General features: G+C 40.9%; 1 protein-coding gene across 2 annotated transcripts in view; it reads left to right on the top strand.

Annotated features, from left to right (window-relative positions):
• Window positions 1-27,840, top strand: part of SCFD2 (sec1 family domain containing 2) — a 212,965-nt gene that overhangs the window by 71,688 nt on the left and 113,437 nt on the right. For both annotated transcript variants that reach the window (XM_050895668.1, XM_050895667.1), the window contains exon 5: window positions 21,767-22,016. In XM_050895668.1, coding sequence (XP_050751625.1) covers window positions 21,767-22,016 — 250 coding nt within the window. The remainder of the gene's footprint in view (window positions 1-21,766; window positions 22,017-27,840) is intronic.

Here is a 27,840-nt window from a genome sequence, read left to right as displayed (position 1 = left end):
TGATTGTGACTATATGATACATAGGAATACATTTCAAAATATATGTTCTTGTACCAAAAGCCAAGTGAAAAGCTCTCTTAACCTTCTCACTTGTCTTAACTGAATTATCCTGCCTCCCCTCTGTGTAGGTTTTTCCCCAGACTGTAGATGGATTTTTCTGTCCAGGTTATTTCATTTCTGGAATTACTCAAAAAATACTTGGTACTCAAGGAGTCAATACACAACACTCAAGTACCCTGTATTCCACAGTAGTTCTGGAGAGCTTTAGAACAACTCAGGTAGCACCTTCTGTGTCCTCTTATCTACTGTTTCTCCAAGCTTGTCTTGGTGAGAGGTTGACTTTTGCCAGAATTATTGGAAAATTGATGCTTCTTCTCGTGTGTCCCCTGGAAAAAAAGGCTGTTTGAGAATCTACCTACTGTAGGAGGGAAATGGTTCACTACATCTTTTCATTGCATCTACAGAGATGGCAGCAGACACGCAAAGATGTAAGCTGCTGCTACTTCAAGGGAGTGTCAATCACTGACGTAGGCAAAATTTTGCGTTGTCTGCATACTGTTGTAGTTTCATCTGCTTGTTTGTTGCAGAGAAGAGGTTGAATGTACTGAAGCAACATGTGCCAGCATTTAATTGGTAGGGGTCTAACTGCACGCATTGGCAACAAACTTGTAGAATGGAAAGCCACCATGTGTTTCAGGGGGCATAATAGCTGAGAAGTCTATTAGGATGCAAAACTTCAATGTTTTGCTTTGGGTTCTGATTTCACCCAGTTTTTGCAGCTACACGGAATGAAACTTTTTCTGTATGAATTCAACCTGTGTAAGGCTATCAGTTTGAATTCCAAATGTCAGCATCTGCAAATGGTTTGGTTGCCTCTGTGAAATTAATTGTTTCCTAGCCTGTCACTGTGTGCATTTGTGTTTTATCCATAGCCTGAGCAAGATCTCTATTAGAAGTGATCACTACTGGAAAATGAATGATTTCTTTAGTATCTGATGGGTGGACCTAGAGAAGTAAAGATAAGCATGGAGTAGTGTACCCTTTCTCATCCTACTTCCCTTCTGTAAGTGAAAAGAGGATACGCAGTTCTAAGACATCAGTAAAGCAGTCTTGCTGGGCACTAATTATCTTGTCCTTTTCCTGCATGTGCTGTTCATAGGAGTTTTATTTTCATAAAATATGTAGAGGCAGAGGATACCTTTAAATCTTTTAACTCTTAAATGTTTTCAGTAAGTAGTGGCACAGGAACTGAATTTCTTATGTAAAAATACAAAAGCTAGACACTGTCTTACAGAGGGAGCAACATATTTCATGCAGATGGGCTCTCAAATGACGATGGTAACAGCAACTCATGGATGACCAGGTGACTTGTTTTTCTGTCCTGAAGAACTAAAAATAATTTATATATTTTTGTTTTTAGAACATTTGCATGTCATCTTGGTGTGATTACTGGCACATGTTGTATTGATTCAACTTTATTGTCGCATTATTCTCTCACATTCAGGGGCCACATACGCTCCACATCTGGTGAACATTCAAAGGCCTTTTGAAAAACATCACCATGTTTTTGTTCTTAGAAATGCTTATGACAAATATCACGCTCTTGCATCTGCTTCTGCTATTGGTTGCAAACAGGATGCACTAGGCTGTCCTTACTGTCCAGTTACAAAACCACCAAAGATAACATAATACTTTTCCTGTTAACCAAAGTGATTAACTGCTTGACTATCCGTCCTTGTTCCTTGCACCAGAATGACCGTGCCTCATTGTTCTGGTGAAATCACAGTGGACTGTACTGGATGTGTATCTCTTTATGGTCGCTTTCATTAGACTAGGCAATGTGCGAAAAAGGGACAACAGGAAGAAAACCATTGCATTTTTAGGAATGAATAGGAACCCTCTTTTTTTATTGTTATTTATGCTAAAATATAATTTGCTTTTGAGGAAAGCGTGCCTTAAAAACTGCTAGCATAGTATTCGATGTCAAAAGTCACCAATCAACTACTACTTAAAACACTCTGGAAAGTGGAATGTTTTCCTACAGATCTGTCAGTACTGTTCTGGTTTGGTACATTGCTCAATGCATTTTATAGTGTGACTGCATGACTATTTACCATACTTCATGACGATGACATTGCATTTATCGTGAACCTCTCATGGTGTGAAGTATACTCATTCTGAACACCATCTGTTTAGAATATATGGTTCCCCGTACCAAATCAGTTGCATGCAAAGGAGATTGCAGTGTGCTTTTCACACATTATTTATTATGTAGGGCAAAGTTAAAAATCATGATTAGCATCTTCTTACATTTCACCCTTAGGTGCATATAATATAAAATCTCATTTGGAGATACCTAAAGCCAAACTCAAACCTGAAACATGTTTAGTTGGGCTTAGAATGGAGGAGAAAATATTCTCCTGACTCAATAATGAACTTCATTTCTCTTTTGGGACTTGACTTCTGACACAGAGAGAAGGCCAAAATAAAAACCAGAGTGAGTGAGGGCCCCGACTTAAACCTGCTTTTAATTAAGCCTTGTAAAGAAGCTTTTCTGCTAAAACTCTCAGGTTGAAGAGTTCATGCAAAAAAACCTCCCTGTGGCTTATGAACAGCCAAAGTGGGGACATTCAAACACACATTTTTTAATAGTTTAAACCAGAAAAAAATGCAAGTGAGAAAGTCCATATTATTTGTTTAATGCAGTTTTTAGCAGGCCACTTCTTTTCCAGTTGTCTTCTTTTTTTATTATTCTGTGTGTTTCAGTTTAAAACTTAGTGCCGCTACAAGATGTTTTGATATTAACAAAAAAGAAAACTAAATTGCTTTGGTTTCCTTTTTTCCTAATTGCACATAAATCTGACCCAGTTCAGCTGGACACAGTTACAGTGCGTTAGAAATGTAATACACATTTTAAATCAGAACCCTTGCGCCAAGGCAAAGGTCAAAGTAATTTTCTTGTTTGTTTGTTTTTAAAGGGATTAAATAAATGTAGTTTTACCACAAGGAAAATGATAGTGCCCATTGCTCAAGTATGGCTTTTAAGTCCACGTTTCAATGGGGATAGACAATCCTGTCTGGAGCAGTGGCAGGGATCATTTCAGAAGTAAAGGTTGCGTGCTTTCTGTGCAAAGTGATGCTCATTGTGCAAGACTTCTGCTAGATCACTTACGCTATCAACCCCAGACAAGAGCTTACACCACATTAAAATAAAGCTGTGGCTTCAGTGACAGGCTGTAAACAAAACGGGGTGGGATACAGTTAATGGCAGCAGTATAGCGCTAAAGAAAAATAAATAATTCCCTTTTACTTGCAACTGGCAGAGGCCCAAATCCTGAAACATCATCAATCATCCTTGATGACTAGATGAGATCATAAACCGAATGAGGAAAAATAAACTTGAATTTAACTTAAATTGTGATTGGCACGGTAAAAATTAACTTTCACCCAAAAAAATGTTTTCTTCTTCCAAAACATTTCTAATTGCCGCCCTTCCCAACTTTTCCCCACCCACTGCAGAACTTCCAAGTGCTCTTCACTGTTGGTAGATGTCATCCTTTATCCTTCCACGTCTGTTTCAGCATATGCTTTTAGTTTTTTGTTGAGAAGCAAACTGCTTTTGCATTTCTTCCAAAAAAACATTTTAAGTGTGGTCTTCATATAAATACTGAACATCATGTTATTCATAACCTCATAATTCACCAGTCTACCAGCTGAATAATGTAGCAGGTATGGAAGACAGAAGCAAGGGATGTTGTACAGACCAGGAGAGCCATTCTGACACAAATCTGTTGGGGAAAAGCTTCCTGAGAAAAATACGTGGTTTCTTTTTCAGTTCTTCACACATCTACAGCTTAGTATGAACAAAATACACACTCTAGGGAACAGTTATGTACGGTCAGGAAAATTGTCTTGATATTTTAATTTTTACAGCTGTTTATATTTTGCACCGTGATTTTTTACAAAGTTTCTGTATAATATCCCATGAGAGAGAGGTTTGTTCTTCATGAGCTGATAGCTTTAAAAATAAAAGTCAAGTTCTGGAAGTTGGAGACCTGGTAGAAATAATACTAAAATTCCACCAACAGTATGAAGTCCTGAGGTTGTGACGTCAGTTTTGGAGCTGGCAAACTACATCATTATTTAAAAGATAAAGCAGCGTGTCAACGAATATTGCAGTCAGGCAATGATCATTACCGATTATTTGAGACATATCAGACACATGGCTGGAAGAATCAGTTTGACACTTCTTTTGATAAGCAATAAGCAAGGAAGTTCTGTAGTTTTAGATCATTGGTTTAAAGGCACTGTTACATCCTAGCTGTTCATTGCACATATGAAGTAAGTTGAGAATATCAATCTGGTTCTTAGGGGTCTAATTGATGCCAAATTGGCAGAGATTGAGTAGGAAGGGAGCTTGGGCTACCCACTAACCTCTTGAGCTTTTGCATACTTACTTTATCAGTTGTGTAGATAAGGGCTTTTGCTTCAGCATGCTGTCAATCTGGTCCTTGCTCTAAGATGAACACACTGAATTTAATTATGTAGCTGTGGGCCTGGGTTCAGCCATCCCCTGTGATATCAGATGTGTAAAGTGAACCTCTGCTGGAAATTAGTGTGTATTACTGATGACTGTTGGGAACAAACTACGTGAGTGATCTCTTCGATAGATACTGTGAGAGGTTTATTTTTTTTCCCCTTAATTAAAAAAAAAAAAAAGAGGCATGAATGCTGACTTGGAATTGCTCTGGTTATGTAGCGTTGAAATGGTGGACTGGTCATGCTGTTTATATATTTATTTACATAATAAGATTTGGGGGGAAACATGTTCTAGACTGAGTTAAATTTCTGTCAGCATGTGACGATGCCACATTATTTTATGTGGAGAGAACTCTGTAAGTTGAGAACTTGCGATTTTGGAGGAATGTCTTTCGAAGGCTCGCTGCTGGTTGCAGCTTACAGTACTGGAGGAATGCAGCCAAAATAGTATTTTAACTTTATTTTTTCCCAGTTATGTATATCAGTTTTTCTGGCTGTGTTGGCAGGAGGCTCAGTGTGCGGATAGATGTTTATCCTTTTATACGTGATCATGTTCATGTAATCGTTCTTGCCAGAAAGTGGGGACTTAAGTACAGAGGATTTTGAGACACCCAGTGTAGATTTTGTGGGTGTGGGGGTTTTGACAGTGGTCTGTGAGACCCTTCCTAGCGGCCAGTGGACGAGTGGATGTGAGAACTGTGGGCTTTGTGGCAGTGCCCTGCTGTTGTCAGGAGAGGGAAACACGGCTGCAACGTGCTAGGGCCATACGGCTCTTCTAGGGCCACAGTGTCCCTTGAATGGACCAGTAGTGAAGGTTAAGTGTAACATGTCCTTCTGGGGTATTTTGTTTCAATTTCACTTTACTAAAGTTGCCACATACATTTCTCAAGTGGTTGGACATCGAGATTTAATAACCTTGTCTTCTAAGTTCATGATATTTTTAGGTGAGATTGGTGGCCAGTGAAATGTGAGACCTAATTGAAGGATGAGAACTAGTGGAGTGGTCCTTTAGGACCAATTCTCAGTTATTTTGCAGTTGGCTCAGTATTTGCTAGCCTGCACTGAAAATAAGGGCTAAGAAAAGAAAATGGCTGTGCTGTTTCCGAGGAGAGCTGCTTACGGCTCAAAGCTAGGTCAGCTCTTGAAAATCCCATTGATACCTCGATCTCAGGACACAGGGCAAGTTTGGACATCCCAGTAGTCCCAAAAAATTCTCAAATGAAGAAATTGCTTTTCCTCATTGTTTTGCCATTGCCATCATCAAAGTTGCCTTTGCTGTGTGGTTTCTATATTCGTAGGTGCAGCTTCAGAGCCTGTTCTAAATTTCATGGCCATCCTTGCACTCTTTGCAGAGAACAGCATGAAATATTGGCTTTTATAGCTCACTCCCACTCTTTTCCTGATGTTTGGGTTATTATTGGTTGGTTGGTTGTTGTTCAGTTACCTACTAGTTATTCTCAGGCTGAATGTTTTGCTCTTGCTGCGAATTTTCTATTGCTCTGTGCCATTCAAGATGAGGATTTGCCCTTCTTACAGGATTTTAATAGCTCCACACCAAAAGTTGGTAGATCCATGTATTTGGAAGGATTTGGCAGATAACGGTATGTTCTGGAAGATTAGGTGGATAACGAGTGTAACCTTCAGGCATCTTCCATTAATTCAGCCTTTCAGATTAAATGTAAAATATTGTTGTTCCTGTAGTAATCTAGAAATTTAGCAAGCTGGGTTTTGGTAAAAGCATTAAGAATTAGGGGTAACTGAGAGATTTTAGAAAATTTTTCTGATTATCATTTCTTCTTCTGGTAACAGCAAATACGTATTCCCCATGTCCTTCACTTTATCCATGTGTACCAAAAGGTTGCAAGTTTTAAATGATCACTAAAATAGTTAAATAATCATTCTTCTTGTTCCTCTCGTAATCCGCCGGGAATCGGGTACTGGGAAGAAAGACTCCAGGAGCCAATTTTCCTGCAAGAATGAGGAATACGGATCACTGGTTTTGGAGTATTTGTCCACTCACTGGACTGGTTTGAGTGTCAAGATCTGGCAAAGAAATTTAGCTGGCTTCCCCAAGGGGAGTGAAAGCCATTGAAGGCAGTGAATATAATCTAAGTAGCTTCATTTTCCTTTTCTAATGCTTCTGCCAAGGATCACCTAAGCCCTCACAAAAGTTCTGCTTTAAAAAGAAGAAAACTGTTGCACTTAACGTATACGTTTGCCCTTAGTGGCTAATGGAACATTCGTGCCGTATATTCACATCATCTTTCATTTCGGACATGAAGTATATAGCGACTTCTGTTTTTTCTTTGAGGAATTTGGTTTGTCAGAGAAACATCTGGTTTATGTAAATGAGCAAGGAATTCGGTACACGAGAAGATGATTGCAAAATAGTATCTATATGGTCTCTGCATCAGTAATTCAGCTACATTTTGTAAAAATAAACATTGCTTCTATAAATGCTGTCCCTTTTTCAGTGTTAATGAGCATGTTTTCCTCCTGCGAATTTAAAAAATTAAAAAAAAAAAAAAGAGAGAGAAAGAAGCATGTTCGCACTAGTAATGTAGCAGAGTTTTCGTGATGTTCGGGTGATCTCTGCAGAAAGCTGAAGTTCAGCCTGGATCAGGTTTCCAGGCTGCGGCTCTCCTCCCTCCGGCGCTCCAACACTGCCACCTGCAGGGCCCCGGCCCCGGCCCCGGCCCCGGCCTCGGCCCCGCCGCCCCCCGGCCCGGCCCGGCCCGAACAGGGCTGCCGGGGCAGACTCGTGGCTGAACTCGTTTCCAGCTGTGCGGGGTGCCGCTTCGGGCTGGGCGATAAGCGATGGTTTTGTTTCTGTCCCGCTCTTTTGCGTTTTCAATAACAGATACGTGTCCTGCGAGCCAGTATATTGATGTCCGGGAGTGTGCGCTGGCTTCCTTCCAAACCGACTGTCGAGGTCTACAGACTTTTCTTTTTTGCTTTTGCATAAAGCAAGCTAGTAATTCACCTTAATAAATTCAAAGCGCCGTTAAGCCCGGAGAAACAGTTGTTGTGTCAAAGTTTTAATTTTTTTTTTTTTTTTTTTTTTTTTTTACCCAGGCTCTGACTCGGCCGTGTTTTATTAAAATGATTTTGGTGGCATTTCTGTTGCATGTTTTCTGATGTGGAAAAACAAATCAAAACCCACTTATCACATGAATCATTGTTAAAGTCAGCAGTAGTCCTCTGTGTAAAATCTGCCAGTAAAAGCGGGGAGGATGGGGATTAAACCTGGAGCACATAAAATTAGTTCCAGTCTATCCTGAGCAGGCTCTGCATTGCTTGCTTAGGCAGGCAAAACGGAAACAGGCAGTTTATAACAAGGCTGGTTTAAAAACTGTGGGGTTCATTTGAAAAAGATTTATATCCCCCACTTATATAAACATTACAAATGTGGGCTGCAAGTAGGAGGCAAATCTTTATCGAAATCTCTTTAAGAGCTTTTTCATTGTGAATAAAATGGACAGCATGTACTCTTGTTTGAAGATTCGCCAATATTTGTACAATAATCTTTTCTCAATGCTCTGACTAATTAAAATACGGCTCAGGGTAGAACAGCAAGACCACCAACCGGTAATTTGCTGGGATCTGGCAAAAGTGACGATGACTGAGGTGGCGGAGGGAAATTATTTGGAGGCAGGAGAAAAGATTGTCCTGAGACTGGTTTAGGTTTTCTGTAGTGGTTATTAAAAGAAAGTGAAATTTTAAAGAGAAAACAACTGTGTCTAGATTTATCTCCACCCACCCCCCTTCCCTGGTGGATGCTGCTGTTCTTAAACAGTAGCATAGAAATTTTGCGGGTTTTGTGATCTTTGCTAGGGCCTGCAGAACACTCTGCTGCGAAGGCCGGAATGTTTGCTCCAACTAAAAGTAGTCTGGGATGTGAGGGTCCCAGCTGATGGCTGGAGTAGCTACTCACATTGTAACATTTGGGGGTAACTAAATTGTGATGATGTTATTTTGAAAGTTTATTTTTAGAAGGATTAAACATACATTAGTGTAGTAAACAATCTATTTTTATTTTTAGTATTAACACACAATTTTATTTCTAGCTGTTGCAATACCATTTTACTTTGTTTATTTAGGGTACATGTTATAAGAGTTGTCCAGATCCTGGATTTAACAGAAAGTGCTTTTCATTTTTCATTTTGATGCTAATAAACAGTGTCTAAAAGAGCTTTGTAATACTCGTCTGCCTTCCAAAATAGGATCCAAGTCTCAGATAAATGACTTAAAGTATTTTGTGAGTTGTAACATATAACCAAGATCCTCTGGATTGTCTCATTCAAACTATGGTTTCTCATACCTCTTCTTTTTTGCTGCTGTGGTGTCTCCATACGGAATATCACTTAGGCCCCAAATGTCTGATGCCCGTGTCCTGAGAGTAGACTGACAGACGGCTTGTTAGAAAAGCAGAAGCTTTCTGTGCTGTGGAGGGGGTGAAGAATTTTTTAGTAGTTGCCAAAAAAGAAATTAGTATTTTTCTGCTGTTACAGTGGTATGTGTACGCTGCAGCAGAAGCCATGTACGGTAGAGGTTGGAAGCAGTCCCACCCTGAGGTGTGGGGAGCCAGATAGGAAGAACAGAAATTATAACAAGAAGTGCTATATTTTCTCTTTTGCAAGAGTTGTGCAAGAGACACTGTGAGGTAGATAGACATACTCCTAGTGGCTTTTGAAAAAGAAGCCAGTTAATACTGAGCTCCATCCCGTGACTGCTTGACGGCTATTGATACTCAAACTGAATAGGTTACAGCAGACTCAGAGCGTGCCTCTGCTGTATTGGCATTAGCGTACCATGACTTGCGGTGTATGTGGGGGCTACAAAGGGAATTAGTTGCTGCACTGGATGTTATTACTCATACCTGGGACTCAGCATCAGACTATCAGAGCACTTGAATTAATGTTTGGTAGTGTGAGGAAGCTACTGCTGCTTACAGGTAGAGAACAGCAAGAAGCTCGCAGTCGGACATGGAGGTAAGCGTCAGTCTCCAGAGTCTCAGTCTGGTGCCTGACCACTGGGCCATGCCTCCTTTCTCTCCTACCAAACAGCACAATGGGGAACTAGAAAATATCTTGGTACCTCACCATCTAGCATATGCAACTGAATTTGTGGGGGGTTTTTTTGTTTGTTGGATTTGTTTTGTTTTTTTTTTAACATTGCACATACAACCACCTTTTTTTCGCCTGTTATTGAAATCTGAATTGTGAGTGTTATAACTCAGCACATTTTGGTACTCTGGAGTAATTTAAAAAAATAGTTAATATAAAGGTAGGTTAAGTCACATCTGGGCTTATCTTTTAGGCTGGGTTTTTTTTTCTAGTTAAAATGGCATAGAATATACATTTCCCCAGATCTTCAGAGTGAAACTTGAACATAAGAAATCCTTTCTGCATGAAGCAACTAGGAAATATATATGAAAGTAACTGAAAACTTCTGAAGTCCTTAAATGTTTGGAATGACATGCATGATTTAAGTGTTTTTAGATATTGGGACCAGATGTCCTGTACTCCAGTCGGCTCCCTTTGCACAAATGTGATATCATGAGGGATAGTTATGCTGACTCAGGCGTCCAGCTGAGTGGGAGGGAAATCCCAGGGGACAGAAAGCCAGGATTGTTTTTCTAGTTGTAGCTCGTGCTGGACAAATGGACGGGGAGGAGGTGTGGCAGGAGCAATCCCTGGCAGCCAGGATGCCCTCACATGGCCCTTGCAGCTGGTGGTGGGAGAGCAGCCTGACGTCTTCTCCATCCAGAGCAAGGAGCCAGCTGCAAAACCACTGCCAGTGCCACCCAGCATGGCCTGGCCCCACGGGGGGACGATGGGAGCGCTGAAATGAGCCAAAAGAGAAGAGGACTTGCTGTATGCCAGCTGCGGGAAGGGCACGTGGGCCAAGGGGCATGGAGCATCATGACTGACAAGCAGGTGTTGGGTATACATTCTGATAACTGGCGCCCTAAAAGGTCATATGCCCATGCACAGGCGTGCCCAGCCCAGGGCGTGCGGTCTGTTCACCACCGCATGTGAATACCAGCATTGAGGACTGCTGCTCAGTTAAGGAGCTGAAGGAACAGCTCACGAGCAGTTGAGTTAAACTGTGCTTGAAGAGAGAACTGTTAGCTTCTAGAGCAGGAAAACATTTCCAGGATGGGATGAGAAGAGTAAAAGAATGGGATTTCAGAAGTTTTTCACCGTAGCACTATCACAGTGGAAAAATAATTGTCATTTTGCCTATGCCTGTATTTCACTTGATGTTTTATATTAGATATGTGATCAGTAGTCATTGCGGCTGCAGTTCTTGCACATTTATAGGGAAAAAAAATACATCCTTTACTTGAAGTATCACTGTTGTTTCTGCCATCTGCTGCTCTCTGAAAGATGGTAACCTGATTAGTTTTTAGTGGCAGTGGAAAATTGGACAGGAAAATTAAGGTTTTAACCTGATACATTTCATAGGATGAAATAAGATATAGTTGTATAATTAAGCTTGTTTTATTCTTCCCAACCTGAAAAAGGGAAGGAAAGTGTTCTTCCTTGTGCAAATCATGCCACAGCAAACATCATCCAGTGAAGATGTCCTGTCAATGAAAGATTCCTTCCACACACAAAAATGGATGAGGGGCTCATAAGTTACAGACTTACTCATGCATGTGACATCTGCCTTTAATCACCATGAAAGCCTGAATCCTGTTTAAAGCATGGTGAGCCTTGTACAAGGGCTAGAAATGTCAGTACTCTATTGTGATAACATTTACTGTACTGATTAACAGCCGTGGTGCTCTGCAGTGGACTGATAATCTGCCTTCTCATGTCTTTGTGTTGCCGTTCTGTCTCCTTCCTGTGGTTCCAGCCAGGACTGTGGGCAGAGCAGTGGGATCTTCTCCTGTGCAAACCTCCCATGTCCATGTATATTTGCTTTGTGGTTTATGTCATATATTATGTCTTTGTCTATCCGCATACTGAGGTATAAAATATTTTAAAGACAATGCAAAACATGTCCAAGTTAGCTACTGTTTAAGTTCATATCTGTAAAATGCAGTAACTTGATCTAGCATCTAGTCTCATATGACCATCTCATGCAAGTTGATGTTTTAAACGGCTTTCAAGTTTCTTGACTCATAGGACTTTCAATTCCTAGTATCTTGGTAAATGTCAACAGTTTTTGGCAGGTATGTTTATCTTAGTGGTAGATTTTGGGGGGGCCTTTTTTTTAAGAGGAGGAGCAAAAGAGAAGGGATAGGGAGAGAGAATGCAGCTTTGCTCAGATCTGCATCCGTTTCCATTGAAATTGTCAACAAAAAGTTGAGTCTCAGGGATACTGTGAAATGGAGTGTGTTTTGGTCAAAATAGTACCCTTATTCAGCATATTTTATGTAATAGTATGATCTCTAAGCATCGCTAAAAGCTATCAGGTATATATTTCCCTAACTTAGTTGGAATCATGATTTGTATGATGCTTTGGTGCAAACTGGCATTGGTGCTTGTGGCAATGTATGATAGATGTCCTGATTGTCTGTTAATATCAAACTCCTAGGGGCAGAAGTTGACTGGATTTGTTTAAAAAAGTTTGATGGTGAGGTAACACACTTAAACACAGAAAGCCAACAGCAATAAGAAAACAAATTTCTTTCAAATGAACCCAAACAATCGTGTGGGCTCCAAACTCCTTTTGTTTTTCACCCGTTAGGACTTGTTTTCCCATTTTACCCTTGTCCCAGGCCATCTCATTTTTTCATTTCTGGTACCAGTGTCCACCATGGACTGACCCATCACCAAAAGTGTGGAGGTTTCCCTGCAGCCCTGAGGAGTTTCTGGAACATCTGGCATTAGACTGGCATAGGAGTGAAGGGTGATGCATAGAACAAAGGGCTGAGAGAGAAGGGGTGCCTCAAAAGGCAAGAATGTGGAGGAAAAGGCACAAGATGGGGTTGTTTTGACTGTCAGTCTCCTTTTATAACTTACTGCTGTGTGCCAGCCCTCACGGCATGTCCAGTATTTAAGTATGTATTACCTTTATCCTTTCTGCTATTTCTAAACTATTTTTCCCTTGCAGTCCACAATTCTTTTCACTGCAGTTAAGCACTGTGCCAAAGAGTTTACAGTTTTATTCACCAGATGCATTTTATGCATAGTGTTTTATTGCGTGAGACCGCTGAGTTTGGGCTTTCTGCTTGTTTTCTGTCCTTTCACCCTCCAAAGTCTTTCTCAAATATGCACACCACTGACAGCATCTCCACTAACTTGAGAATTGGAAAAATCATAGTTTCAACTTCCCTTTTTTTCCCTGTGCCTTTCTTGACTAGATTCAAGAGCTGTCCTGTACTCTGAAATTTTCCTCTGTGTGAAGAGACATACATAAACTGTTAGTCTTCCTTTTGATAAGCCAACTGTCTCTCACTCTGAAGAAATTTACTCTTTTAGTTGTTTTGTAACTCTCTCCAGCATTATCTCTAGTTTTCCACAGATTCTTAGAAATGTGGGCACTGGAACTGGGCACAATATGTTGGAATTAATCCTGACAGTGCCACATACTGTAGTAAACCTGCTCCCCTACTTCTTTCCCCTGGATACTGTATTGTGTAGTTATATTGGTCCTTTTGCCATGGCTTTGAGGTGGATATGTCCATTCTGGATTGGATCAAAAATGTAGCTGAGCTAGTTTGCTTTTTCTAAGCATACTCAAAGCAGCTGCCTACAGAAGATTACGAGAAGAGGACAAGGTTATGTGATACTCTCCCAGCTCCAACCATTTTGAGTTGTGGAACAGATGTGGTTTCTGTGTATTTACTAATATTTGATGGAAATTTTTTCCCCTGTGAGTTTTCCCATCATCTTTGTGAACCCAAGTAAGAATTTAGGAGCACAACCACGTTTGGCAAGGAGTTCCACATCTGAGCAAATTGCATGAAGAACTACCTCCGTTTAATTTGCTTTTTAAACTGGCTCTTACCAGCTTTGTTTATTGTCCCTTAGTTCTTGTGTTGCGACAGAGAGTGAGCAATCAATCTCTACCTGCCTTCTCTAGTCCACTCATGATTTTTTAGACCTTTTATCCCCTCTCGGTCATATATTTTTCCAACCTGAAGGGTTATGGCTAGTGATCTAAGCAGGGATTCATGTCCTTTTCTTTGTCCAGAGCATCTCTCAAATCTTTTTCAGTAACCATCTCCTGGGATAGAATCCCCTCCTTCTGCAGATACGGTCTGCACTATTGAATGACTGATTTGGTTGTACTATATTTTTCTTGATTTATAACCCTTTTATTTGTTTTCTGTCTCTGTGGATTCTTATCCTTTGCTTTGTAGTGACTGAATGCTTTCCCATTGTTCTCCTCAAAGCTGATGTGAGTTTTAACCTCCTAGGATATTATGTTATCCCCATGCTCTTTTCTCAGTTTTGAACCCCTACCATCTTCTGGCAGTTTTCCCAATATTCCAAGGCTTATAAAAACAAATAAACAACCTCAAAAAAACACACACAAAAAATCCTGACAAGCATAGCACCAAGATCTCTCTGACACATGTTTTATCTTGACTGTGCTTGTACTCCTTTTTCATTCTTCTGACACCGTTTTTGCCGTGCTGATTCATGTTTTTACCGAGCACGTCTGTGGAAGCCATCACAGCTAAAAGCTTTTGACTGAGTAGGTTGGAAGTACTCCCTTTTTAACTTGCTGATGAGTCTCTTATGTCAGACATGCGGTGATTTAAGTAAAATTGTCCTCATCCTTGCAGAGCTTTGTCTAATAAAATCCAGACTTATTAAATATCCTTTTTGCAGTATGCTGTTGCTGCTGAGCCCCCATGAACCCATTAAAATATCTTAACACAGCTGTACACTTAGATGGTTTCCAAAGAGAGAGGGAAAAACTGGACCGTATGATGTAATGATACATTGCCAGAGAGCGTAACTCGCTGGCATGAGGTGATTTCTGTACTGTGGAAGAGTAGATATCAGTGGGTTTGTTAGAAACTTTTGTGGTGGCATTTAAATTTTCTCAAAATATATGTATAAGTCTTGCAGTTCTGACATAGGAGCTGAATCTGCCTCTTGTAACACAAGAAACAAAAATAACTGAAGAAGCGGCAAGATGATTGAAAATGGGAAATTGTTGTCAAACAACTGTGGTGCTCAGTAAAGACAGGAGAAAGGTGATAAGAGGAAATCTAAATTATGTTGTTCAAAATATAATTTCTTTTTATGTCCTAAGGAAGTTAGGTTAAAGAAAAATACTGGAATACACTACTTTGGCTATGGGTTATAGGTGGAATCCAATTGCTTAGGTCATGATCATAGGCTAGGGAGTTATTGGCTGAAAGAATTGTCCTGGGCTTTGCCTTTGTTTTGGTTTTAGAAATGATAGGGCTTGAACAGCTTGTTTTAAATATTTTTGTTGTTATCACATATTAGCTGTTAAGTGTCGGTGGTGGTTTTTTGGAATTATGAAAGACACATGTTAAAAAAAAAATCTCTGACCAGAAGAGCTTACAAATGTTGTGCTTATTAAAAGCTTTATGTTGTAAGTTAATTTTTCTTGCCTTTGACTCGTCACTGTGTTTTGCAGTAAGTGCTAACATCCTGGGTAGATATTCAGCAGGTATAAATGGGCAAAGGACTGTTGATGTCTGTAGTATTGACTGATAGACACCAATTAAGAATCTGGCCATATGACAGTGTATTGAAGAAGTCATCCAAAGAGCAGGTGATTATTTATATAATTTTCTTTTATATCTCTTGGCAACCTTAAACTCTAGTTTATGTAGGCTTCAAGCCAGCGCTGTTGCATAAGGAAGCGGTCCAATCCTTGGCCTTCATGGCTAGTGTAAGTGTTTCTGTGGCCAAGCAGTAAACCTGAGCAGAGAAGCAGTCTGGTTACGACGATTTGTTTTAATGCACAGTCACAGAAACACTTCAGCAGGCACAGAAGGAAGAGGCTGCTGTGGTGGGCAGAAGGCAAGAATGAAATCCAATTGAGAGAACATGCACGTAGGATGAATGTGAATCTGTGTCTTTGTCAGCATGAGCCAGGTTAAAAATAGCTTTTAAAAAGCTTACTCGTTTTCTTTTATTTGCTTTTTATTTGTTTATGGTAGAATTTTAAGACTCTGTCTACAAGGGCTGCCTGGGAATTGTCTCTGCAGTTTTGAGAATATAGTTCCTGGGGCAATGCTCAGAGTGGGTGATAAATGCAGAAAAGGGGACAGGAGATAGAATTGGCTCCATAGGGATATTTCATTAAGGACAGAGGAGTCATTAAGAGTAATGACAGAGGAGACAGGTCCTAGGTGCTTTTACTGTTTCCTGTGTGTCTCACTAGCGGTTTAGTTCTCTGCTATTTTCTTTATACACATATTCTTGGTGGATTTCTCTATCGTCTGTCAAGTGAATAGACAGACTATGCCATTAAAAAGAGGAAGATGTACGTCTCTTGGTATTGACAGGGGCAAGTCATAAAGCTGTTTTGGTCCCCAACAAAAGGCAATGTGATCTTTCTCCTTATCTTTAATGACTTATACTTTTTGTTTACTGGAAGTGGCCATTTACTGCCAGCATCTCACACCTCCACTCTCAAGCTGCTGTGAGTTCGCTGAATGCTTTCCCCTAAGGCTAAAGTTTGCTCCTTCCCCCTGCAAGGCAAGGCTTTGTCAGCCCTCCCCAGCTGGAAACGTAAGTTTGAGATGAAAACTTTTCTGGCATCCAAACTGACTTCCTGCAACAGGAAGTGTACAGACGGTGGACTTCAGTTATCAAAATGATTTCATCCTCTTCTTAAATAGCCTGCCTGAATAATTGGATGCTATATATTTTCATGCTGACAGATTGAGGGGTTTCCTAATGGTGGGAGTGTAGTACTTGGAAGACCTTCATTTTTTGTGTTGTGTTTTGAGTTGGTTATTCTTCAATCGTACCCTACAAATACGTAAAGAGAAGACAAAGAGAAGGTACATTTTTATCAAAACATGCTCAAGTCAAGAATTATAATGATTTCTAGAGCTTCATATGGAAAAACATAATTTGCGTGGTAAGATCATACTTGCTGATTTATTGTGTCAAATCACTAGTCACCCATAGGCCATTTAATGAAAACTAAATACATGAAATGATTGTTTTGCTGGGAGTAGGGAGTACAGACATCTTCTTACCCATACGGAAACTACGTGCAATCAATCCCAAATATCAGGTGGCCAAACAGTATAAAACAGCCAGTAACAGACCTGGGTCATTTGAGTTATGGGCAGCTGAGCACTGCAGGCAGCTAAGACTCCTCCTTAGCTTGGCAGCGCCTCTCATTTTCGCTAAGATGCCTACTGCTGCAGAGATCTGTTGCCATCGAAGGATCTGAGCTGGTTTTGCATACCCATGAGGTCCTCCCTTGGTGCCATTGTCACTTTTAGCAGCTAGAATATTCTGCCTTCGTCTGGATAGTGGGGAAGCTAATACGCAGGCAAAATCATGAAACACAAAACATCAAACTCAGGTAAAACATGACAAATCAAATAGAGCAACATTGGAAAGCTGCTTATTCCACAACTCATGAACCCTCTTTTCCCACCTAAGTTATCAATAAAAGGAGCTTCTATTAAATAGGGCGGTCCAGGAGCGTGGGGCAGCAAATGACCCAAGGGCTTGTGAGTTTCCACTGCTCCTTCTGCTGGTTTTACCTGCGGCTGGGTTTTGGGGTTGTTGTTTTTTAGTTTTGTTTTTCCCCAATAAAATTCCTCACTGTTGTAAAGCTGTGTGGTTCCCATTCCAAAAAGTTCTGTTAACTCATGCGACCTCTGAAGGAATTAAACATGCTTCCTAAATGGAAAGCTGCTAGAATATTTACATAGTGAAGTAGTCTCTTAAGATTTATCTCCTCCTTCCTCCTGGATTTTAAAAGAAAATAAATTCCACTTGCTTGAAGTTGATTTTTGCTTTAATATTTTTAATGATGTGTTGAGGACAGTGGGCTGGAAGCGCAGGGATTAGAGTGCTCAGTTCTCTTCTCAGTTTTGTCAGGGACACGTGTTAATTCAAGTAAACTCTGACCCTCCTCTTCTCTTCCTCCCCAGTGCACTCTGTTTTCTATTGTGTAAAAAGATGTCTAATGACACATATGGCTTTAGATTCTTACAGGTTTATTTAATACTGAAAATAATGCCTCTCACAGAAATGCAAAATATTTTTTCTTGAGTTTATTACACTTCCTCTTAATTCCTGTAGATCCTTTAAATCACATTTTAAATGTCACTTTTGAAGCACAATATCATGTTCAGTGTTTAAAAACTGAAAAAAATTATTTTTGTACTTTCTTCGCTATCCTCCCATCTGCCAAAACTCGGGCCTTTTGCAAAAATCAGCAAATTGACGTCAGTTCATTTACCCTTAGGGATAGTAAATTATTACACAGCTTAAGTTATAAAAATAAATAACTAAGGAGGGTGGAGGAAAGAGATGGAAAACAACAAAAATCTATCATAAACTCTCCCTGGATTCTGAAGAATATGATTATAGCATTAAAATGTCCAAACAATGCAACCAAGCAGAAGGTGTTAGAGCTTGGGCCTTAGCTGGCTCTGCATTAAGCAGCATTAATGTTTTTATACAGACTTTAGAAAGCTCAGAATTGACCTGTTTTTATTATTTTTATTGGCTTCCTTGATGATAGACAAATGGGGCTAACCTGAGGCCAACATAACCAGCAGGAAATTTGGGTCATGGGTAGTTACATTTTTAAAACTTGTGTTTTAGGGTTGTTCAATCACGGTAATTGATTGATTGTTAGGCGGTGCAGGGAGCCTCTACATCATCGGAGGTGGCCAGATAATGACAGTCTGCCAGTGGATTTTGTTTGAGGCAAATTTCCCAGCTCCCTGTGGAGCCGTGCTCTGCAGTGAGGCTGCGAGTCCCTTTTTTTTTTCATGCATGCTCCAGTCCAACTGGCCTGTTTGGACAAAATAGCCTCTGAAACTTGGCAGTTCCATTTGAAGTCCTCTGTAGTGCCATTTCCCAAGAGATAAGGGAAAAACATTCCAGAGAAGTTCATACCCCAGAAAGACCCTACGTGCATTCTGAAGTTAACGGTTTATTATAGCTCTTTAATTTTTTTTTTCTCTTTCATTTTTACTTTGAAGATAAGAGGTGGCAATTGTTGCTTTAAGTTGTTGAGTTTTAGCCCTCCCTACAGTAAATCATCCTGAAAGTTTAGGCCCAATTTTTTTTTTTTTATCATGTATGTTTGAAAGTTTGCCAGAGATGCTATACACGTGTACTTTCAGGAGCTACTATCCTCAAGCAGGAGCTGTTGACCCTACTGTTTTACATGACCATGTGCATCCTCAGTGCTCCATGCATTTGGATAATTTGTGCATGCAAAATAGAGCTTTTTCAAGAACTCATCTTTGGTGTTGTAGGAATATGCTATGAGATATTTAGAGATGGGGTGAAGTAGAGAGTTTGTGTGTTGGGAGGGGAGGGGGGAATAGATGATGTGCCAGTAGATGGTAGATGATGTTCAATAATACATGGCATAGGGCTTGCCTCTCCTTAAGAGTTAATTCAGATTAATATAGATTGAAGTTTTTCATCTATTCCAGAATAACTCCACATGTAGGTTAATCTTCAGTTCTTGGATTTTTAGGACTGATGAGTCTTGTTCATTGTGGGTGGCTTCCTCCCAGTAGCTGCATACCTCTGAATTCCTTGAAGTTTTGTCTTTTTCCATTTTAGGATCTGGATGATCTGGTATTTATTGTACTGGCGTACAGATGAGAATTTGTTTGTGTCACTTTTCAAGAAGAGAGCAGGGCTCTCTTACTGAACTGAGGCAGGGCTGAGTGGAAATTTGGGAACTGACAGCCTTGTCTTGAGGGTGGCCCAGCTGCCAGCGTATGCCAGACTGGCGCCAAACACCATAGACGTGCTTCCCAGGCAGAGCAGCGCCTGGACTTGCTGTGCATGTGATTTAATGCTCCCTGCCCAAACACACACAGGGTGCCAACCCCTCCCGGATTTCTAAATGTTCCTTTTTGGCTCCCACATGCTTTGGCCACTGTAGCTTTGTAATTTACTGCTTCAAGTCCACGGTTGCACTTACTGTTAGGTTTAGCATGTGGGTAGTGAGAAAATTCTTCTCTAAGGTATGTATTCGAATAGAAACATAACATCTGACCACATTAAAGTCCCTTGAAAGATGGGTCCGTGGCAAAACTTGTATGTTGGGAGCAGGGTGGGGCCCAAAGTCCACGGAAGTGTTGTTTCCTATAGCACAGGCTGGAAAAAAGTTTCTTCAGAGCTTGAGTAATTTGTGCTTTCTTTATGATTGAGATCTGTAGTGGATTGGTGTAGGTATAAAAATTACAGTTTATGAGATGCTTGCTAGTGTTTCTGATATTGTCAAAGAACAACTAAAACAAAATAGAACCAAAACCAGGACCCCCTGAAGCGTTGTATGGAGTATGCCAGGAGATGAAACTTTCAGCTTCTGTGTGCCTAAAGTTAGACTCTGAAATCGCTGCCCAAGTTTCAGAAAAAACTGCTCAGTTGTCAGAAGAGCTCAGAACTAAATTAGTGCAGTTAAAAGCAGTGATAAACCTAATTGCATTATTTTGTTATTGTATAAACCTGTGTCTCTTTCTGGTTTGTTTGTTTTGTATTTTGTTTACTTATTGTGAGTCTATTTAAAGGGTATATTATTGGCTGTGGTGCCTATTTACCATGACTAGTCTGTTTGAAGTTACTGTAGTAACAAGCAAGAACAAATGTTTGCAGACTTGACTCTTTGGATTATAGGAGATTCAATGTTTTGCTGTACACTATGAGTTGACCCACAGGTTTTCACAGGGAGCTGTTTGGTGATCACAGGGCAAGGGGCAGGGTACTGGTGTTGCAGGAGACCTCTTGGACGGATCTGAGCGATCACTGCCACCGAGAGAGGAAGGCTGTTCTCTCCTCCCACACCTCTCTCCCCGCGCAGGAGCAGCGTGCTCCTCCTGCCTTGCCTTGCACTGGCCCCGCTTCTCACCTGATCCCACTGCTGAGTTGCAAAGTAACCCACAGCAGAAAACCGGTGTGTGGAGATTCCATACGCAGGTGTGCACGCGCAGCGAGGGTGGCAGTTTGCCGGTCACTCTGCTGTCCTGAGTGGCCAAGACGCGCGTGGTGGATCTAAACCCCAGCCTTGGTGTTACATGATGTGGATGTCAGCGTGGCACTTGAGGGGATTCATGTCTGAAGTCTCCTTTTTACAACCGCAGTAAAGCTGTATGGACATCTCTCCCATAGAGATCAGAATAAGCAAGTGCGATTTCAACTACTGAGGACCTAGGACATCCCAGCATACTCTCAGTTTCCCCCTCCTTTTCTCTGCCAGCCTTCCTCTCCTCATGTACACATTATGATCATCTTTCAGCCTCACGGTCACGTACTTCTCCCTGCTTCCACATGGCCTTTTCCTTACTCACCTTGCAGCACGGATGTGCTGTGGGAATGAGCCTGACCTGCCTCGCAGAGAAGGCTTTTTAGGTGTGGAAGACCCCTGTTACATGGCTTGAGAAGCTGATGAGTGTGCTGTGAAGGAGGCAGAGGGAGAAGAGGGTCAGGGCACATGTCAGGCTGGTGATTGCTGACCTGTCCTTGCTCCTGTCGTAGAGTTCTTTTAGGAAGCCACGCTGGTCACTTAAACCGCGTGCTTCACAGGTGGTTCCCTCTGTTTGTAATTTTCTGGGTTTCTGACCTGAAAGCATAGAGTCAGGTTTGGAGATGTGCTGAGAGCTCACAATAGCAGCTGAAGTCAATGGGAGCTGGGCTTTGAACTCCCTGCTCAAGTACAAAGTCAGGCCCAAGGAGGAGGCCCAAAGTTTAGAGGAAGCGTTTGACGTTGTGCTTTGTGCCATTTCTACCCATACCGCAGAGACTGATGCTCCCGGCCTCTCATCATACTGCTACATGGAGAAGATCTAATCATCAGGCTTTTCAAATGCTAGGATGCTGCTATCATGAGTTCCGTAGGAAAAAACTTGTAGGAAACTAATAAATTTGCTGTCTGAGCAGCAAATAAGTCACAGGACCATGTGCTGACAAATGAGAATGCAAATATTGAACAATGTTTCATTAAATGAGCACTGCTATTATGAGGAATAATAACTTGCAGATGCAGGCAGGAGTATGTCTGATGCTAACTGATAAGCACAACGGGGGCAATCTGACACGATCTTCCTTCTGCTTTTCAGACTATTGGCGAGTTAGAAATGCCCAGTGTTTTGAACCAGTTATTGCCAATGATCAAGTCTTACAATGAGAGGACGAAAGATGATTATACCTGCGAGGACTTCCTTGTCTTGCTGGTGTACATGTATTCTGTGGTTGGAGAAATCAAAAGTGGAAAAGAGCTGGATGCAGCTGAAGAAGAGGTGAAAAAGGCCCTAGTCAAGGCCATTTGTGATGAGCCAGAGCCATCTCCTTTGTTGCAGAAAATAACAGGTAAGATTCTGCTTGTGTGGTGAGAAATTGGATGGCTGGGAATGCAGGAACTGGGAGAAACATATAAAAGCGGCTTGACTCGTCTGTGGTGCTGAGGGTATGTGAGTAAGCACAAGGATTTCCTGTAGATTTGTTCCATCTCCCATGTTCATATATGCCAAATGCTGACAGGCTGTCCTTGAAGAGTGCTGAGTCTGATGAAAGCTCTACAAGTTGTTCTTTTTGTTAAAGGTTGGCTAAGTTCATGTGTTTTCGTAAGGTAATCTTTTCCACAATTTCTTTCATTGATCAGTGTAAAGTTGACCCTGGGAAGTCAAAATTAATTCTGGAAACATGTTCAGTGAACCACAGTTGCTTTGTGAATACGAGGAGCTGGCCTGTCTGGCATAAAAGAAGAAATGTGTCTAAAACCAACATTGAGCTTTTTGCTGAAACAACGTGAACATTAGCCTTTAAAAATAGCACACTAGGCCTTTTTTTAGATGAGCACTCACAGAGTAGGAAAGCCCTAACCTCTTGCTGCCCATGTCACATTTTAGGAAAAAATAATTGTTAAAAACATTCGTTAAAATGAATGAACTATGGCTTGAGGGTGGCATATCTGAATGGCAGAAGGGATCTCACTTCCTGCTGTCAGTTTTCTCAATATTTACAAATAGTGAGCAGGTCATTGACCAGGTCATCTTTGAGGTAGGGAGGATATGAACATAAATCAAGATGTTGTGAGGAGCTTAGAATTGAAAGCCTTTGCCAAGAATGGGTCTAAGTGGGGAGTCTCAAGGGAAGAGGAATAATAATACTGGTGTTGGTTATTCTGGTACTATTCACTGTGGACGCTTCTACTTCAAAATACAGGTGTGGTCTGACCGGTGTGCTGTTGCTTTGAGTGTAAAATACTGTAATAGTTAAAAGACTCTTACTGTAGGAATGGGCATGTTCAGTCATATTTGCACTGTGCTGTTACTTTAATACTCCTGGCCATGGTGCCCGCAGTGTTCCAGGCTTCTTGTAGACTTTTACTCTCCTGTTTTTCAATACGTACTGCACATCTTGTCCGCTATATGGTGCTTCCCTCACAACTTCAGTGGTGTCTTCTACTGGTTGCAGTGCAGTCATTTCTAAACCTCCATTTTCATATTTTGCCTTTTGTCCTGTGATCAACAGTGTTTTGAATCACAGTTTTGTCAGTGTCTCTTCGTTGTGCCTGATGTAAGTATGGGAAGATTTGAAGTCTCTAAAACTTCAGTTGAGTACCAAAGAGAAGCTGCATTCCTGTGTACATAGATGCTTCCCTTGTTGCTCTCTGTGCTCTCAGGTTATGTAGTTGCAAGCACAGATGGAAGTCAAAATAGACATTGTGCTTGTCTTACGTTCCCTAACCTGTCAATAATTCCATAGTTTTTACGAAATACTTGTATGCTTGATTTCCGGTGTGCGTGTTTCCTGAGTAAAAGTGAGTATCTGGGTGTTTGCTCTCAACTTCTGAGTGGATAAACAGGTGAACGAATGTTTCAGTACAAAGATTCTTTAGTTTATGAAATAAAATTACTTCTGTCTTTTTACATAGTGGGCGGACTATTAGACACATGGTGGGTGTCTGAAGTACAGCATTCATGTCCTTAGGCCTAAGTATTCACTCTGTTATGTGGGGCATCTGACCATGAAAAAGAGAAAGCCTTGACACAGTGTAAGCACTGTTCAGCAACAGTCAAAGCATTCGTGTGTTATCAACGCGGGTTTAGCCACAAATCCAAAACACAACACCATACAAGCTGCTGTGAAGAAAGTTAACTCCATCCCAGCCAGACCCAGTATGGGTAGTTTTAGACCAAGGACATCATTATTACGTGATGAAGTTACTGCATAACACAAAGCCAGAGTCCTTGCATCCTTCTATTTCTGTACCTGTGTGTTTAGCACAACCATGTTTGTGCTTTCTGCACAGGTGTCTGATAGTATTTCCCCTTGCTTGCATACTTTTTGGTTTATCAGCATTCTTTGGTTTTACATCTTATTTAGAACGACAGTTCTTTTGACTTATTAATGAAAGAGGAAAAAAAATATTAAAACTTATTGTCATGACGAAAAATAAGGATTGTCTTGGGAGGAAAGTATAAAATGGAATTTCTAGGAATGCCCCTTAGGTAGTTTACAAGCCTTTATTCATCCAACAGATTGCTTTCTCAGCATTAGTGGAATTTGCTGAATTTGTAATTTGCTATATTTGCAGTACAGTTGAATTGGGAAGACTGAGAAAACATGAGCAGCCTTAGACCTACTTTTCTTTGACCTGTATTTTGCCAGGCCTGTGTTCTACATCCTGCTTCCCTCTGAACCTTGGGTACCTTGCTCGCTGCTTGACAGGCAAAGCAAATCAGAACCGTAGGAGCACCCACGAGCTTTCTTTCAAAGGCACAGCAGGAGGAGTTTCTTTGTAGCAGGGGTGAAAGTCGGGGAATAGATGGCAGCGCCGGTTTCCCCTTTTGGTACAATAGCAGATATAATGCTGAGACATCTTCTGCTTCCAGCAGAACATGCTATGAACTACTGACCGGCTGTTCCTTTTAGCAGATACAGGTTGGCCTATTTTCACAAGGTCAGCCCAGCTCTGCAAGTTAGCAACAGCCATGGGTCTGGACAGATCGTGGTCCAGACCTACAGCGTTCTGCCCTCATTTTACTTTAAGGAAGAAACAAGAGAAAACCTTTTTTTGCTCTTAAATGGCCACAAAAGTTAATTAGACTAAAATAAACTTCAGTAATTCTTGGAATCTCTCATTCATGATCAGAACAAAGCGAAATGTTCACGATCTTTTATTTTCAGCTTTCCATCAAGGTAAGTGATAGGAAGAATGTTAAATTGGATGCGTCAGGAGAGAAAACTAAGCCAGTTACCAGGTGGGTTCAAGACACTGCCTGCTGGCTCACTCCTCACCTCCAGGTTCCCATGTGGGACCTGAGTTCCTGAATATTCAATATCCATTCTGCAGTAAATCTGCTCTTACTAAGCAGCTTAACCTGCAGAGCTGCAGGTTGAAGTTTCAAACCCTGCTGGAGATGCACGATTGGACAGCTTTGGTTACAGCAACAGATAGCAAAGTTCACTGTTGCCTTTAAAAAGGCATACAGAAGTAATAATACGTAGGCTGCAAAGCCAAGCACTTCAGAGCTCAGAAATGCCAGTAACTCAGTTTCCCATGCAACCATCATTTGACTCCTGTGTGCGTTGTAGCACAGTCTTCAATTTCATGATTATGTAGTGTATTTTCTGTGAGCCATGGCTGCATTCAGTGTAGGGACTGAACACCACAGAGAACCAGAACAATATAGCTTCAGTTATTCTTACACATGATGAATAAGTACTAATAAACTAAGTGACACTCTCTATATGATATTCAGCAAGTAACTTTCTCTGGGTCTCAGTCTGCAGTTCATGAAGTGGACTGGTGCTCTCAGCTTTGTGTGACTCATTTTGGAACTTGAAGAAGAAAAGCATTAAATTACATTTTCAGGTATTATTCTTTGAACAGAGAGGACTTTGTGCTCTGCTTCCTGATACACCTGGTGCCTGATGTTTTGGTTTTAGTTTGGACCCAACACTGTGCTAAGGCTGTTTGGTTGATTTAAGTTGAAATTAAAAGCAGTATCTCAGCTGTGGCTCTGAACTGCTGCCTAAGCCTTTTGCTTTCCTCTTCTCTGCAAAGCATGGAAGGTGTGCAATCTTGACAGATACACATTTTTGTTGGTTTTATTTGTTGTTCCCATGCAGTCACTTGAGAAATAAAAAGCAAAACCCTTGTAAAACTTTAGAAAACTTTACTTTTGAGGTCAAGTCATCAGTCAAAGTAATAGCCGGGTTTATACGAGGTATCTTTTATTCCTGTTATGCTTATTAAATGTAAACTTACTTATGCTTGCCTGAGTCTATGCCTATAGGAAATCTCCAGTGATGTGACTGCCTCACAGAACTAGTGCAAACCTTCCCCAAAAGATGTAGCTCATCAGTGCACAGGGGATATTTATGCTATGTTTGGGTTTTGGTGTTACCTAGTGAAACTGGATTAGTATTTGCAGTAGTGGAAAAGAAAGCGATTCTCAGAGATGTTAGTCTATCCGTCCAGTTGGCCACACTAGGTTTCCCTGATGTAGCCTAGATGATTACAGCCCTCTGCAGAATACGTTAAGATGCAGCACTTGTGTAAGCTTATATTGTGAAAGAAGTGTAAGCACTCACAATTTCCTGGCTGTTGAGTGTTAGGCTTCTCAACCTTATTGTTGCCTGAACATATGTTTTCCAAAATATTTGTACAATAACATTCTGCATTTATGTAACACCTTGTTTCATTGAAGCACTAAAAATATCCTGGAACTGTTAATTAAAATGAAAATGCAACACATTAATCACCCGATGAGATTTAAGAAATATGATACAATTTTTTTGCATGCATAATATAAAAGTATGTTAGTGGTGTTGTGCTTGATGGAACTGTTAAATAATACGTGTTGTGGTAGACTATCTTAATGCCTTGAGTAATAAAACTGAATGTAACAGTTCCAAGATTTCTTCTGGGTGTAATTTACCACAGACATATGTTCTTCATCACTGTTTCCAGCAGAATGTTACAAATTGGAGAGGAAACAGAATCGACCAAAACATAATGGAAAATGATGCTTTTCAACAGAATGCTGGGTTTGGGGGCATTTGTGAAGGGGGGGCCTTTCTGGCAGCTGTTAAAAAAAAAAGCTGTAAAATATTGTATTTATTTTATCATCTTATCTGTTCATCTAGTTTTGTAAATGTCCACGTAGAGCTGTGTACAACTACAAACGTATGCAAAAGTAATGCTAATAGAGCCACAAAGCAATTAAAAACTTATTTTTTCAGCTGCGCTGTTCTCTCTTTTTCATCTGCAAATCTCTGTGGGAGCTTTGTAGAGCCGATCTGCCTTTCGTGTTGTGCTCTGGAGGCCAGCAGGCCAGCCCCGGGCACTGCCGGGCTGCGGGGCAGCCAGCTACGCTGCCCGCGTGTGGGAGCGCTCAGCTGGTGGGGTGTGCAACAGCGGCTGTAGGTATCACCTTCTCGAGCATAGGTGTAGCAGGAACCCTCTTGTGCCGAGAACTGCTGTTTATCAGCCTTTAAAAACTGAAATTTTTAATCATAAAATGAATTTCTGGACTTTTCCATTGCTTTTTCTAAATTCTATGTGTTGAAGTGTAGGCATTGCCGTATTGGGTTAGACACACGGTGTCTTGGCTGCTTCTGCTTCTGATTGTCCTCAGCACACGATTGTTGGGGGAAATGTTATGCAGGCTACCTGAAGGTATCATTACCTTACTGCTGGCGTGGCCTAAGTATCATGAGACCTAAAATGAATGCTGGTTTTACAATAAGCATTTACATTTCTAGAAAGGGATGGCCAGTTGCCTCAGAGGACAGACACGCTTACTTTTATTTGGCTGTGGTCTTGGCTTCATTGCTGGTTTGGAGCAACGATTTCCCCAGTTAAGGGTAGATAGGTATGAAATTAGGTCCTGGGCTGTGGTTATAATGTAGGCCCTTTAGACTGATTGAATGTGCTTACCCCCCTTGTGCAGGGACACAGGAGGGCTTCCCCTGCTTCACGGTGGAGGTGTAGCTCAGGTATCTGCTAGTGATTTCTACCCCCTCCCCACCCCCTCCACCCCCAATTCATGGAGTTCAGGAAAATACTGTGAAACAACCATTGTTTAAAATCATAAAATCCAAGAGTAAATGCTGAGTGATTTTAAATTTTGTGTGCTTTTATCAATAATATTTTCTATAAAGTTTCCACTAGTTCAGTGAA

This window comes from Gymnogyps californianus, chromosome 4 (genome assembly GCF_018139145.2).
Source record: "Gymnogyps californianus isolate 813 chromosome 4, ASM1813914v2, whole genome shotgun sequence".
Classification (NCBI taxonomy): Eukaryota; Metazoa; Chordata; class Aves; order Accipitriformes; family Cathartidae; genus Gymnogyps; species Gymnogyps californianus.
Note: the sequence above shows the minus strand (reverse complement) of the source record. Positions and strands in the feature narration are given on the sequence as shown.